We start from the raw sequence: 14,717 nt of genomic DNA on the forward strand, positions 1-14,717 counted from the left end.
GGCTGCCCACTGCTCCGGGTGTGTGCTCACGGTGTGTGTGTGTGTGTGTGTGCATTTGTTCACTACTCACTGCTGTGTGTGTGCACTTGGATGGGTTAAACGCAGAGCACCAATTTCGAGTATGGGTCACCATACTTGACAATACGTCACGACTTTTACTTTTTATCTTGTGCACTAAAAATGTCTCAATGTAGATTTTGGTGAGCTTAATAGGTACGTTTACCCTAATTACCCAACGAAATAACTGCGAGAGAAAGTATTGAAATATATATGTTCCTCCCTGTGAGCTACTGAAATGAACAGCAGTGTGAAACAGCCAATCAGAGCAGAGCTCATTATTATTCATGACCCTTCCAAATAAGCCAATAACAGACCATTTCATTAAAACTGATTTTTTGCCCTTACCTAAGCCACATACCTTCTATTTAGATATCAGAGAACAATTTAAAATATTGTTTCAATGCATTCTATGGCACCTTTAAAGCTATAAAAGTCATTTTTTCCTCTTTTTTTTCTTTGTCCTTTGATTAATAGACATCACAGCAGCAGGAAAGTTTTGAAAACCATTTCATAGACATGTTCTTAAATGTTACTCATATTACATGCACGCACAGTTTTAAGGCAGCTTTAATCGCCTTATTGGTAACATCATGACTTAACTGACCATGGCATTGCATGCACGTAGTTTTTTTCGTGCTTTGATATGAAATGATACAGGCAACAGCACGCGCCGGCACCTTTGTGTGTGCAATTGAGCACAGTACTGTTTTCCACGCTCGTCTGACTCGTGCCTGCCGCTGAAGTGAAGTGGAGCACGCATCTGAAATGTCTCCCGTTTGATGTGGTCGCAAAGACGTTTTGCGACTGAATAAATGCACTTCTTGTCAAGAGAAAAAGTGACAGAAACAGCAGTTGTGAGTGGGGTGGCCAATTGCATTACATATTTTTAACGCGTTCAACTGAAAACATTCATCGCCTGCATTAACACGCTAATTTTGACACCACTAATAATAAGTAAATCTACTTTAGCTAATTAATCTTCAGCTGCGGTATTACAGAACTACCACAAAAACAGAAGTTCAAAAACAAAATTCCAAAGGTGGCAGCGCACTTGTGTCTCTGACACACAAGGTCTATAGACGGTACTACACTAGTTACACACTAGTTAGAACTTTTTGTAGAGCTTCTTTGAAATGATGCGTATATATAGTCACTTGGTTCAACCGCAACAGATTTCATTAATGGGTGTAAACAGAATCTTTGAGTTAATTTGAATTAATTTGAGAGTTTATTGAAAATAAAAAGATGAAAAAAAGGAGTGACCAAGATCTTAAAAAATAAAATAAAATAAACATGTAGCCCCAAACTCAACGAGGTTTCAACAGAACTTTTGACAACTGAGAACAGGCATAAACCTCCCTCCTAGGGTCAATATACAAACATACATGACAGTGAATCGCTGAGGGTTAGCCAGCGCATATCTGGCTGGGGATGTGAAGATAATAATCTTGATTCATGTCATGGTAAAATACTCACAGATGTGTGACAGCAAAAATAAATCGTTGCATGATGTTTGGAAATAAACAAGACACAGCGACAGTTGATATGATGTCAACGCCTCCAGACAGTTTATGTCATGCATTTGGTAATAAATGCGGGGTGTTAAGGGAATCTCTAGCGCCATCTGTTCCACGGTCAACAGTGATGTGAAGAGCTACATTTTGAACAGTTACAACCAGAGCTTCAGATGGACTGACACTTTGTCTTAAAAGTATCTGGATGTTGAAGTCCTTAGTTTTTACAAAAAAATAAACTAAGTTTTGTTCGTTTGAAGAACACAGTTTTAGCCAAACAATTTGAAGTGCTTCAACAACAGGTTTGGTAAAAGAAACTTTGTTTGTGCACTTCAGAGGCAGAGAGTCTGATAGCTTTAGGACTTTAGGATGAAAATGCTGCTCATCAACCTGAACACATTTCAGCTGAACTAAAGAACGTTAATTAGCGACACTTGGGGTCTCACGACAGTCTGAAGCTCCCAATGCTGCTGAGAAACATCTGGACGCCTGGCTGTGGCTGATGGCAATCAGACAACATCCTCATTGACTTCAGCTGTGCTAATAGTACCTTTGAGTAGAGGAGCACATTCCCGAATAATATATTTTCTGCAATAAAATATATTTAAAAACAAAATTGGGCACCATATACACATTCCAATGAATCTGATAACATTGCAATGTACACAGTGCAAAGATATGCAAAAATTAATCAGTATGAGACAAAAAATCTTGCATGCAAAGTCCCTGTGTCTAGAATATTTTGCCATTTGACTCTTTTTTCATACCAGACACTTGCAGTCTCACACAGCGGTATGACATCATAAACAAGTTACAAGAGTATGTCTTGTCTATGTGTTTTTTTGTTTTTTTTTCTGAAAAGAAAAGCCAGCTCCATGCCATCTGTTTTCTTTTGTTGTCTGTTTAAGTAAATAATTTAGCAAATAATACATTTATTTAGGTTCTTAACTTTGGCCCTTGAGGTCCACATTCCTGCAGATTTCAAATTCAACCACAATTAAACACACCTTAACATTAAACAACTCAATCAAGGTCTTAAGGATTACTAGAAAGTTACAGGCAGGTGAGATTTAAGTTGGAGCTAAACTGAATGAAAGTAGATTTTAAGGGCAAGAGTTAAGAACCTCTGATTAAGCATGTAGCCCTCAAATATTAAGTAAACATTGTTTTAAAAAGATTAAATAAAATGTTAGCAATAAAATGAAGAACAGAGAAACACATTATATATTGCATAAACAAGTGACAGATCTATTAGTCTGCATTTACACTCCAAGATTTAGTGCACATATCTATTTTGACAAATATTAGCATTTTCTTTCTGTACCATCTTTTGCTATGGTTATCACTGAAAATCATCAGTTATGAATTTGATTTAAAAATGGCTGTCAGTCCAGAAACTTTGCAGTGTTCAAGCTAGCAGCTTTTTTTTCTCAAAATTATTCAACCTGTGAACATGTTATATATAGAAAGTGAACAAAGAGATCTTCCTTTAAAAGGAAACTGTCAATCACTTCAGTACAGCGCTAACTTACTTTAGGCTGACACTCACAAATGATCAAATTAACTCATGCCTTACACCGTGTCTACAACAGACGTGAGCAGCTACAGAACTCATTATAATCAGTGATGCTACCTACACTGGATCGCAACACTACAAATCCCTGACAGTAAACTGCTGCCTCGTTCTATTTGTGACGGATTGACACAACGTTCAAATGATTTGCAACGGTCACTTTGCTGCATCCAGTGTAGACAGACTTTAACTGATGTGGCGAGACATGACAATTGTCGTGTCCAGTGTAGTCACGGTATTATAGTAATAAAAAACAAAAAACAAAACTGAATTTTAACAAAAAGCAAGATCAGAATATCAGACAATGTATCACCTTCACAGAACAAAGCGTCTTCATGCAATCTTCTGTGTACAAACAAACTCTGCTTGTGCAAAATGGAAGTATTGTGGGGTGCATGGCACACGTGCTAACGGGTGGGACCAGACAAGAGGCGGAGGAAAATTTTTTGCCAGGGGGAAAAGGTGGGGAGGGCTTAGTGGTGGGGGGGTCGATGACTGTGGGCCTGAGCAAAAGGGGAGGGCATAGCACACGTGAAAAGATATTTAAGCTGCATCCGCTGCAGGCCCTCGGTGTGAGCAGACATCTGATTCTGAAGTGCAGAGAAGAGAAACCTGGCCGGAGAGTATTCTACAGTTCTAAACTTTTCTCTTTAAACATTTTTCTCGTGCCCTCTCATCTGACAAGTATTTGAGAGAGCAACACAGCTAGGATCGATCAGCATCTTTCACAAAAGACAGACCTCTCAAACTTTCTCCGCACATAATAACGAAAAGCGCGAAGATGACAGCTACATCCTTGACTCTTTTGCTGCTGCTCCTAGGTCACGCAATGACTCAGAGTTCCACCAAGAAGAACTTGGCAGCACCCAAAGCAGCAAAACCAGCACAATGCTGCGATGAGGTGCGCTCCCTAAAGGTTCAGGTGGCCAATCTGAGCAGCATGTTGGAAGAAATGAGCAAGAAGCAAGAGTCTGATCTTATGAAGGTCGTGCGGCAGATGATGGAGCTGGAAAAGCTTAACCAGCAGAACGAGGCCCAGGTCACAGAGGCCGAGAGCAAGTATTCAGAAATCTACAATCAGATCGAAATCATGCAGCTGCAGGCCGCCCAATCTGCTCCACAGCAGAGCACTTCAGGTGAGTCTTGACACACAACTCAACGTGTGCTGGAAAGCTTAGCTTCAAGCACACACCATGTGTTAATCTACTTTCTGCACTCAGCAGGGTCACAGGTCACATATGCTGGCTGTTCACATACCTTAGAGTGTCGATGGATGTCCTGTTAAGTCATGGGATAATGTAGCCCAAATAAACCTACTGCCCACCTCATGTTTAAGAAAAGATTAATGTAAATATGGCTTCAGTGATTATTCTAGCTATAGGTTCCCTGTATGTTTATTTCTTAGGCATTTTTCACAAAAAATTACATGATTATTTCTTGGGTTATTTGGAAATTCAATCTTCGTCGCAGCATTTCCAAACTCCTGACTTAATATGGAGGAAACAGACCTCTACTTTGGAATGGAAGATATGTTTTTTATCATGTTACACTATCCAGTAAGCGAGTGAGAAATTTACAGCAAAGTGTATCATTACTGTAACATGTGACAAGAAAATTAGAGAGGAAAATAAAAACAAAGGGTTGTTTAGTTTCATCCGAACAGAATGCATTAATGCACGCACATGGAACTCTTCAAACGCACACGTTTTAATTTAGGGAACCATTAACATAGTTGTACCCAAGGAGCTGTGAAATTTCTGGGCAGCAGTTAGAGGTAATCAGTAGGTAATAATACAGTCTAGCATGTGCAGGAATGTCTGGCTTTACAACAGTAGCCAAGTCACAGCAGGTAATCTGTGATTCCTACTCTGAACCCACAAGAACGATGGAGCATTTTTTCCCCAAAACTACTGGACTATTAACCTTTCAAACCAGAAATCAGAATCAGAATTAGCTTTTTATGTGTTTGCACATACAAGGAATTTGTTTTAGTGACAGTAGCTCCAAAGTGCGACAGAATGACAGCGACAGGACACAGATAATAAAAAAAATATGTACAAATATACAAAAGAGATGTTAAACGAAGCATGTTGCAAAGCTGTAGTTTAATACCCAATTAGTCATTTGTCATGCAGTGTTTCCTTTTTCCCACTTCCAACCATGCACACAGTGAGGCTTTGTTAGGAAAGTGCTAGTTGCACAGACACACACAGCTTAAAGTCAGCACACTGAAGTGTCTTCTGTTGGTGGATCCCACTAGGTTGAAATCCCTTGTTTTTCAAAAGCACCTGGCTTAAACCAAGAATTCTCTCTCCCTTAGATGCAATCTATGATTGTGCATCCCTATACAACAAGAACTACAAAATTTCTGGAGAGTATAAACTACCAAAAGATGACTTCCTTGGAACACCTGAACTAAATGTAAGTCAGATTCTTCATGAAGTCTTAAATTGAACACCCTGCTTGTATGAAAAGAAGATTTGTCGTGAATCCCCATATGTTTTTGGTTTCTCCAGGTATATTGTGACATGGAGAACAATGGTGGTGGCTGGACTGTCATCCAGAGACGCAAGATTGGTCTGACAAGCTTCAACCGCGACTGGAAGCAGTACAAGAATGGTTTTGGTGCAATCCGTGGTGACTTCTGGCTTGGCAACGAACAAATCTTCCGTATGACCAGACATCCCACAGTGCTGAGAATAGAGATGGAGGCAAGTATGCACATAAATGAAACCAATGAAGAATGGAATATGAAACCATGAATATTTAAAGTCAACATCACTTAAAGCAAGCTTTCTTATATGACACAGTCTGTGTGTTTTTTTTTTTTTTTTTATTCTGGTAGGACTGGGAGGGTAAGACACGCTATGCCGAATATGGCTTCTTTACAGTGAGCAACGAGATGAACAGCTACAAGCTCTTCATTGCCAATTACAGCGGAAACGCTGGCGACTCTCTGCGTTACCACAACAATACCAACTTCAGCACTAAAGACAAAGACAATGACAAGTGTGTGGACAATTGCGCAAAACTTCGCCAAGGTAAAAACAACCCCCCACCACACACGATTCTGCTGTTGTAATGAACTCTTTGACTTAGCCTTACTGGGTTTCTTTCACAGGTGGATACTGGTACAACTGCTGCACTGACTCAAATCTAAATGGTGCGTTTCACCGCTATGGGTCACATATCAAGAATTCAGATGGCATCTCTTGGTACGGATGGCACGGACCAAACTACTCACTGAAACGCGTGGAGATGAAGATCCGACCACAGAGCTTTGTACCATAAAGACTTGGCAAAACCCAATTTATGTTCCTGCTCACCACTAAACCTTGGCATCAACAGATCCACATAATCTACAGCTTAAACTGGGAAAATTTTTCAGGGGGAATGCATTTGTATAATAAAATGTTAGGACTGAATATGTGATGAAACGATGTTTGATTGTAAATTGCATTTTATACATGGTATTTATCTCTTAAATATTTTATTTTCTTTAGCTTTTTCTAGAAGATTTTATGCACATGATCATTGAAAGCAACAAGACTAAGCAACAAGCTGATGTAAGCCATTCACACAAAATGTACAATTACAAACAATTTGACAGTTCAGAGACATCATAGTAAATTCACTGGTACAGTAAAATGAACTGTGTAAAAAGTTAAATATTGGATGATTAATAAATTGTATTTTTAAAAAAAACTTTTTGCTTTACCTAAATAATGTGTCTGCTTTGGTACAAAATGAACAAAAAGGAATTCACAATTAGTGGGAGTGACAAACATTCCAAAATCAGACTGAAACTGCCTCCAACTAGAAGTACTTGTCTTGATCTTCAAGAACAGCCACTCTATTTGCTTGACCACTATATCAAGCAGTTGCTGCCTTGATTGTCGACCTCAGAATTCATATGATCTTTGTCAAGATTTATTCATACAACTATCATGGCCAGGTTATTCAGACAGCATGGCCATAGACCCCTAACAGACAAACACAAAATTAAAAAAAGATACCATGCAAAAAGCAAAAAAAAGCAAGCTGAAGGTGATTCATCAAGAACCATAAATATTAAACCATCACCTGAAAACATAAATCGAATCATTTCTTCTGATAATACACAAAACCTGGATCAACATGAGCACATTTCGTTTCAGCTAGTGCAGAATCTCTGTGCATTCTGGGAGGTCCAGTTGAGGTTATGCTTCCAGGAACTGGATGGCCTTACATGACCTTTCAGTGCATTGGAGGACTTCCTGTGCCCAACTGGTTGACAATTTGTTTCTCAAAGCCATTCTTCATGTTTGTCACTCAAGAGTCCCCTCAGAAGCAGCCAAGTGGAAAAATATGTGCTAGTAAATGTACAAATCTTGTTCAACCGAAAGCACTTAATTACTAAGAACAGACGACCATCATCATGCACAGAAAAATTTAAATAAGTAAATGGGGACTTAAAGTATATAAAATGATTTAATGGCACAAAAGTAAAAAAGGAACCTTTAATCATTTGATTATAATTAGTAATAGTTTTAATGGAAACTGTCATCATTTAATTACCTTCATGTCATTGCAGACCCTAATGAGGTTATTTCTTGATCTTGGTATTTTTATTAAGGAAAAAAGGCTGCATCCTGCCACTATAATCACATTTTTATCATCTGACAAGCAAATAAAATCAAGTCTCATCACAAATCACAGAAAACAAACAAATCAGTCTTTTTCTCAAACTTTCTCAGCATTTCTTAGCTTCTTTGTTCTTTACCACACAAAAGATTATTATTATGATAAAACACAAACACGACAAAACAATACCAGGGACCCAAGAAACAGAACACAATCAGTACCAGGCCCGAGGACTGGCTTCAGTTGAAGTTCCATGAGAAAGTCCCTTATTACTCATTCATTATGCATTATTTTGACAAAGCTGGAGCACATTCAATAACAAACACAGACAAACACTGCTCAGAAACACATTAGAAAAAAAAATTACCAACAAATGTTCGTATATCGGGAGGCACTAATTTAATAAAAAAGCATGCGCATATGCGCCAACAAAAAGAAGCACTTTCATAACATTGGAATGGCACAGACCCATGCAATGGCCACCTGTGTGCTGTTTCATATAGTCATTCTTCACAGTTTGACAAGTTGAGATAAGGGTTGTAAAGTAGATGTCCCTGGCAATTTATTCTGACCATGAACCGGCGATTTCTGACCAAGAACCGACAATTTTTCTAAACATTTCTGTGTGCAATACGAATTAGCCAGTGAGTGAGTCTTGGGTGTGCCGTCTGCGGGATTGGAAGATTCATAAGGTGTATAGGGGTAAGGGTTAGATGAGAAGTCTCTTGTCCACAATCACAAGATTCCTGACTAGACAGCTGATCATTACTGATTCCATTCTGAAATGTATTGTGAGTTTACATTTGTGGACAATGCATATCAATTCTACCTATTCTAACTTAATTAGCAGATGCTTTTCAGTAATAATTTCAAGCACTGTTTGTGTTTTGGAGAAATCAGAGCTTTCCAAAAAGATATTAGCTCAATCAAGCAAATTAAAGTCACTGCTCTAAAATGATCTCAAAAAAGTAAGGAATGTGAACCGGAGACTTTTTAACCACTAACTGACAAAAGGGAACCCATTTTCATTTCTTCCAAATTCAAGCAGAAAAATAAGTGCACAGCAAACAAAGGCCTTTGCTAAGACTGAAGTGTGTTGAATGGAAATACTGGAGAGGTGGAGGCAGCTGGGATGCATTGAAATTATCTTCAAGCACTCCTTAAGTCCTCTGAAATTAGAAACGGCTCCATGGGAGGGCCGAGCCAGATACAGAATAGATTAAAAGAGGAAGGAGTCAAATTAAAAGGTTGGGGAAAAAAAAAAAAAAACGATCTAGGACTCTGTAAGGCTGCAGTGTTAAATAAAAAGGTGTATGGAAACACTAAGACATTAGGATGAGCTCAGACTTGAAGATTAGTCCATCTTAGATTAGTCAAGACTTAGTCAAACATTCCTAACTATATGCTACTCCATAACAAACATGTTGTTCTAGTTTTGTAGAGCAAGTCGGGCCCAAACAATGACTCAAAAGCAAATTAAATCTGGTTTTGCGTCATGCAATCCATTTGCATTACATGAACTCATAGAAATGGATTATTCTAAAAATCTGTTTGTGTTCATCTAAAAAAAGCGAGTCATATACTTCTTGGATGGCATGAGGGTGAGTAAATGAAAGAAATTATTTTCACTTTTGGGTGGAGTATCCCTTTAAAGACAGTTCACGGTTCAACAGCCTTGACATTATAAACAGTACTGAAGAGCAGACGAGGAGGAAGCACCAGTGCCATGCACCACCATAAATTACACACTTTTTTAAACTACATATCATTACCCATGCTATATTTATCACTGTGCTTCATATTAAATCTAAAGGGGAGATTTATTAGAATTAGTTTTTGATACAGCCATCAAATGCACATTTGCTAGGCCGCAAAAATATTTTTTTTTTCTTCGATATGTCCTGCCCAGACTGAAACATCAAGGAAAACTGTGCTCATCGAGACAAATCAATAAAAGATGCATCGCGAAGCATCTTTTATTGTTTTTGGACATCCTCACTTTTATTCTTGAAAAGCTATCAGAGTTATTATTTTAAAACTTTGAACAGAACACACTAGCAAATGTCTCTGTGAAGGACATTACACCTTAACCGTTATGGAGGAATCAAGGGGGAACTCAAATCCCAAAGCACCTTCTAGTAATTCACAGACCACATTTAAAACCCAAAAACGTCCCAAAACAAGCAAACAATGCAGGAACAGTGGAGGAAACATGAGACACTTTATGGTTTGGTGCTTAAATTTTTAAAACTGCAAAATATGTTGAGTGCATACTTATAAACTGTGTAAAGGGACCTTTTAAAAATACAGTACAGCGTGTAGGTGTGTGTGTTTAAAAAATGAGGACCGAGTGCATATTTAAATTTCTTGGGGTGACATAAGATTATGAGAGAAAATCTAGTTTTGGAGACTAAAGCCCTATTAATGGTTATTGTTTCTTCTCACGTCTAAAGTATTATCTGCATTGCTCCTTTGATGAAACTGAATTCAGAAAGCAACAATTCTCAAAAGTAATCCATTGTCTGAAAAAAAACTAGAAGTGCTTATTCTTCTTGTGGTTACTGTAATGGGTGGCAATGTAATTTCTGTTTTCATGTAGTTAACCTTAAAGGGGTCCTATTATGCTTTTTCAGTTTTTGAATAGTCAGTGTGTAGTGTGTATGTTTGGGCATAAAACGATCTACAAAGTTACAAATCTCAAAGTCCACTCCAAAGGGAGATATTTAGTTAAAAAAAAATCCCTTTTCAAGAACTACAGCGAACGGCTCGTTTGGACTACAAAGTTGCTTTCCTGTATTTATGACATCACAAATTGTAAATCCCACCTACAGAAATTTGAATGGTTGGGGGGGTGGGAGAACGCTTGGTTGAGCACTGCATGTTTCAAAATCGAAACCCAGTGCGGGTGTTTTTATATCACTGTATTTCTGATGGAAACCAACTATTTTCAGAAAATTTTGGATGTCATTTTCATTTAATCTTGCATATAACGTCTAATAAAGCAGGGTTTGTGAGCAGAGCTCTGTTTTGTGTACAGCGTTACCGGGGAAACCTCGATCTCTTCCGCTTCAACAGCGCCTCCTGCTGGCAGAGAATTCATTTGCATATATATGCGGCCACAAATAGTGCAAGTCTGTGGGACTATGGTATAAATGAATTCAACTGTATAACAGTTTCAGTGCAATTCATGTTATAATGTTAGAATTAAAGAACATAATACATATTACCGTTGCACTTATCTGTAGGCAATGCAGTTATTTTTAAGCTGTTGTTGACATCCTATCTAAAACGTGATTTAGCCGGAAAACAACTATAACATTACCACTTCAATATGTCTTGCAATATCCGTGCGTGCAAAGGTTCTGCACGATCCTCTTGTTCAATATTCTCGGGGTCTGAACTGATATGGCAATATTGACGAACTTGCTGTTCTGGCAAGGGGCGGGGCAATACTGAAACGCCGTCTAAGCTTTTTACCAATCACAACGCACTGGGACAGCTAACCAATCACAACACATTTCGTTTTTCGGAAAGTGGGCCTTCATCAATCCCGGAACTAATAGAGTCGTTTGTGTCAGGCTGGGGAGAAAGGTATTGTAATAATGTAAATTATGTGAAAAATAATGCGATTTTCGAACCACCAAGCATGAGAGCATGTTCTAGTACACCCGCAAAACAAAATCAAGATTTTGTAAAAGAGCATAAAACGCCTCTATATCATTCATGTTTGGACCGACATGAGAGTGTTTAAATGGGGACAGAATTTTGATTATATTAACTATCCCTTTAAGTAAAATATATAGAGTAAAATGAAACAAAGCCATCTAGGCATCTAGACTATCCTCAGACTTAAGAAGTTTTCAGTTTCCTACCTGATGAGGGATTCTAAAATGAGTGGTGAAGGACCCTTTTGAAACTCAAGTTCCTTGTAGTGCAGGGCCTTGGCGTAGGCCCGACATTTAGCAGCTCTCTCCCCGAGCAGAACAATTCCATTGTCATCTCTCAAGGGAAGAGGGCCCTAAGAAAAAAACAGAAAAGAAAGACTTTAGATATAGAAGAGAAGAGCCGACTGGAATAGTCTATTAAACGGGCCAGAACAGAGCAGAATGGAGCATCTAGCCCAAAAATGTTTTATATAACAGACCCTCACTGCATGAACTTCACAGCTCTCTAACTTTACTGCCCATTTGCCATGTCACTACTGAAGGGTATGAGCTCTATTTGTTGTGCTGGAATAAAACTGAACAAATGCACCATTCATTCGGTCTTCAACACAATGAGATCATACTAAATATGGAAAGAAATGTGATCGTCCAAGTGCGCAGGAGAAGAATAAACTACAGTGCTCCATTTAGGTTTACTCATGCTGTAAAACCGAAATAATGTACATTTATTAACATTAATGACTTCTCTGGATAGGATAAAGATACTGAACCAGAGAAAATCAGTACATCTTACATTTCGTTTCAGATTTTGTTGTTTTTTTTCCCACCATGAAGAAAAATAAATAAATCAAGTAGCACTCTTCATTTGCAAATGATATTAAAAGAAGAGAGAGCAAATGTATGTTCTTTTTAGGATAGAAGTGTCCAAACTTGCAAAAACACATTTAAAAGTTCTTTAAAATATAAAATGGAAACTTGTACTGCATTTTGGTATATTTTAAGCCTTTCCTCTCCTGATTTGATTTGAATAAACTTGAAATTCTGACCTGATTATTGACCTGACATTGTCAAATTCCATCACTGACCTTATCGCTGTGCTCCATGAATTCTGCGAGATTAAGCAGCGTCTGTGTGACCTCAGCGATATCCTGAGAAGTCAGAGCAAGCTCAATACTGCGTATCAGTTCATCCTGCTGATCTTCACTGAGCTCTGACCAGCATGATAAGAATGCAGCATTAAAAAGGTCCCTACAGAGAAGAGAGAACATACACACACAAATATATATATATACTCTGTATATATCTTTTCCCACTGGTATTGTTTGAACAACATTTAGCAAAGACTGCTGTGCCGCTATTTAATTGAGATTCAGCATTCTGTTGTCAGTATCACTACAGATAATGTCCCTTGCGTCATCAAGAGCGGTGAGTGATTTTCTTATTTTCTTTTGTTGTTTAATTAACATTAATGGCACTGTTTTCAGCTGAGGAAACTAAATTTCCAGCGATATCGTCAACTTGATTGCACAGATAATATTTAAACTGAGCTGAGCTGGATGATGACATCACTGAATTCAATGATGAACTGCCTTTAACTGAAAATTGAGTGTATTATTGACACACTATGTTCCTGTTTAATACTGTAAAGCTGCTTTGAACACTTGCCAAAATGGACATTTTGCCAATGTTGTGTGTATCTGTCCATTCAAGAGTGACAGGACATGAAAGACAAATCAATTCAGTACTTGTACGCTTTCAGAGAAGCGGCTTTCTGTTTGTGCACTTCAGGCGTGTGTGCACAGAAAACTGTATTGAATTGAGTTCTCTTTTTCTGTCGTCGTGCTTGTTCAAATTTTCCAAATGTCTGCTCTTCTCTTTCTCCCAGACAATGACATTTTTGAACTCTTTTTTGAGACATGCAGCAAGAAGTGCATGCTAACTTATGTCCTGCCGTGTAGATCAGTATGTGACAATTCAAATGTGCTCATCTAACCTCTATTTAAAACCGGTTTTTATTTAGTTATTGACAAAAACTTCTCTGATGAAAAATTATTCGTCAATGAAATTAACACTGGTCCAAGTTAGCTGTTCTTGGTCAAAGTAGGCTTCAATGTAAATCAGGCTTTAACCGGGCTGTTTAATTCTCCTGCGAGGTTCCCGTTTATGAGCTATATAAAAAAATTTGGGCTTTCTGCCTTTTTAAATTTTGTTTATAAAATTTGGTTTTAATTTGGAGCTTGTTAGTTTGGTTCATGTACAATTTTTTTTGTACAATAAAAGGCTATTGAAAATGTGGGCAATCAAGTCAAGTCAAATCACCATTACTTATATAGAGCTTTTTACAATGTAGATGGTGTCAAAGCAGTTTACAGTATAAACAGGGAAATAGTGTGTTGAAGGAACCAAGACTCCATTGTGTTCCTCTGGCCAGAGGAAACCTCTGACACATCTCTTTTAAACGGATGGGTTTCTGAACAGAGGAAGAGAGGCAGAAAAGGTGAATTTTACCTAGCGAGTGGTATATACGTCTGTGCCAGAGACCAGCAGGAGCGCAGGGCAGGTGAAGATGATTCTTTTAGCAAGACCACACTGAGACGTCTTAACCACTCCAGCCAGTCATCTTTGGAGACCTTCCTGGCTGCACCCCATGCCTGCAAACAGCAGAAACAGGTAAACACACAAAGGAGATATATATCTATATATAATATTTTTTATCATTTAATAAAATGTGTATATCAGCAAAAATTAACATTCAGGCACCTGTGTGTGTTTTATTCAAGCAATACACCACACACAATAGCACTATGTTTAAAAAAGGAAAAAATATAAATATGTTGTGGACGGAGACATCATAAACTAGACATTATATTCCGATTTCAAACTGTGAAGCTGAAGCTGACTTTATTGGGAACAGGATTGGGGCATTCCTTTAATACCAAACTATTATTGGCACGTGCATATGTTCACCACAAACCCTCCAATATGTGAATGTGAAGTTATGAAGGTTACACGTCATTCTACAAACCTTCTGAAGAGCGGTTGTGCTGACGTGCAGTTTCTTCATTGGTCCCGGTTCGACCGGGCCGCTAACCAGAGTGTCACTTTGATTACCACGTAATTGTCTATGCTGAAATATCAGAGAGTCCTCTTCCTCTTCTGCCAAAGTACAGCCCTGAGAGAGACACACACACAGGTTAGCAAAGACAACACACTCACAAATCTACATTTGTGCTCACCTTGAAAAAGAATGCAGGCACCAGAAAAAAATATGCTAATACTTTC

The 14,717-nt window shown here is 38.3% G+C and overlaps 2 protein-coding genes across 2 annotated transcripts in view; one reads left to right on the forward strand and one right to left on the reverse strand.

Annotated features, from left to right (window-relative positions):
• LOC306849579 (serine/threonine-protein kinase mTOR) overlaps positions 1-14,717 on the reverse strand; it is a 148,033-nt gene that overhangs the window by 77,717 nt on the left and 55,599 nt on the right. The window contains exons 25-28 of the mRNA XM_079384722.1: positions 14,461-14,607; positions 13,944-14,086; positions 12,521-12,683; positions 11,643-11,788 (exon numbers count right to left, since the gene is read on the reverse strand). Of these exons, the coding sequence (XP_079240848.1) occupies positions 11,643-11,788; positions 12,521-12,683; positions 13,944-14,086; positions 14,461-14,607 (599 nt within the window). The remainder of the gene's footprint in view (positions 1-11,642; positions 11,789-12,520; positions 12,684-13,943; positions 14,087-14,460; positions 14,608-14,717) is intronic.
• LOC306849378 (angiopoietin-related protein 7-like) lies at positions 2,435-6,867 on the forward strand. Its single transcript, XM_079384343.1, has 5 exons — positions 2,435-4,283; positions 5,468-5,568; positions 5,664-5,858; positions 5,993-6,188; positions 6,269-6,867. The coding sequence occupies exons 1-5, from the start codon at positions 3,929-3,931 to the stop codon at positions 6,436-6,438; spliced, it is 1,017 nt and encodes a 338-aa protein (XP_079240469.1). The 5' UTR covers positions 2,435-3,928; the 3' UTR covers positions 6,439-6,867.

This window comes from Barbus barbus, assembly GCF_936440315.1.
Source record: "Barbus barbus genome assembly, chromosome: 29".
Taxonomy (NCBI): Eukaryota; Metazoa; Chordata; class Actinopteri; order Cypriniformes; family Cyprinidae; genus Barbus; species Barbus barbus.

Excerpts from the sequence above, each read along its gene's own strand:
- LOC306849378 (XM_079384343.1), top strand. The coding sequence starts at position 3,929 with ATGACAGCTACATCCTTGACTCTTTTGCTGCTGCTCCTAGGTCACGCA. Across the intron at positions 4,284-5,467 it reads TCCACAGCAGAGCACTTCAG|ATGCAATCTATGATTGTGCA; the intron begins GTGAGTCTTGAC and ends TCTCTCCCTTAG. Across the intron at positions 5,569-5,663 it reads TTGGAACACCTGAACTAAAT|GTATATTGTGACATGGAGAA; the intron begins GTAAGTCAGATT and ends TGGTTTCTCCAG.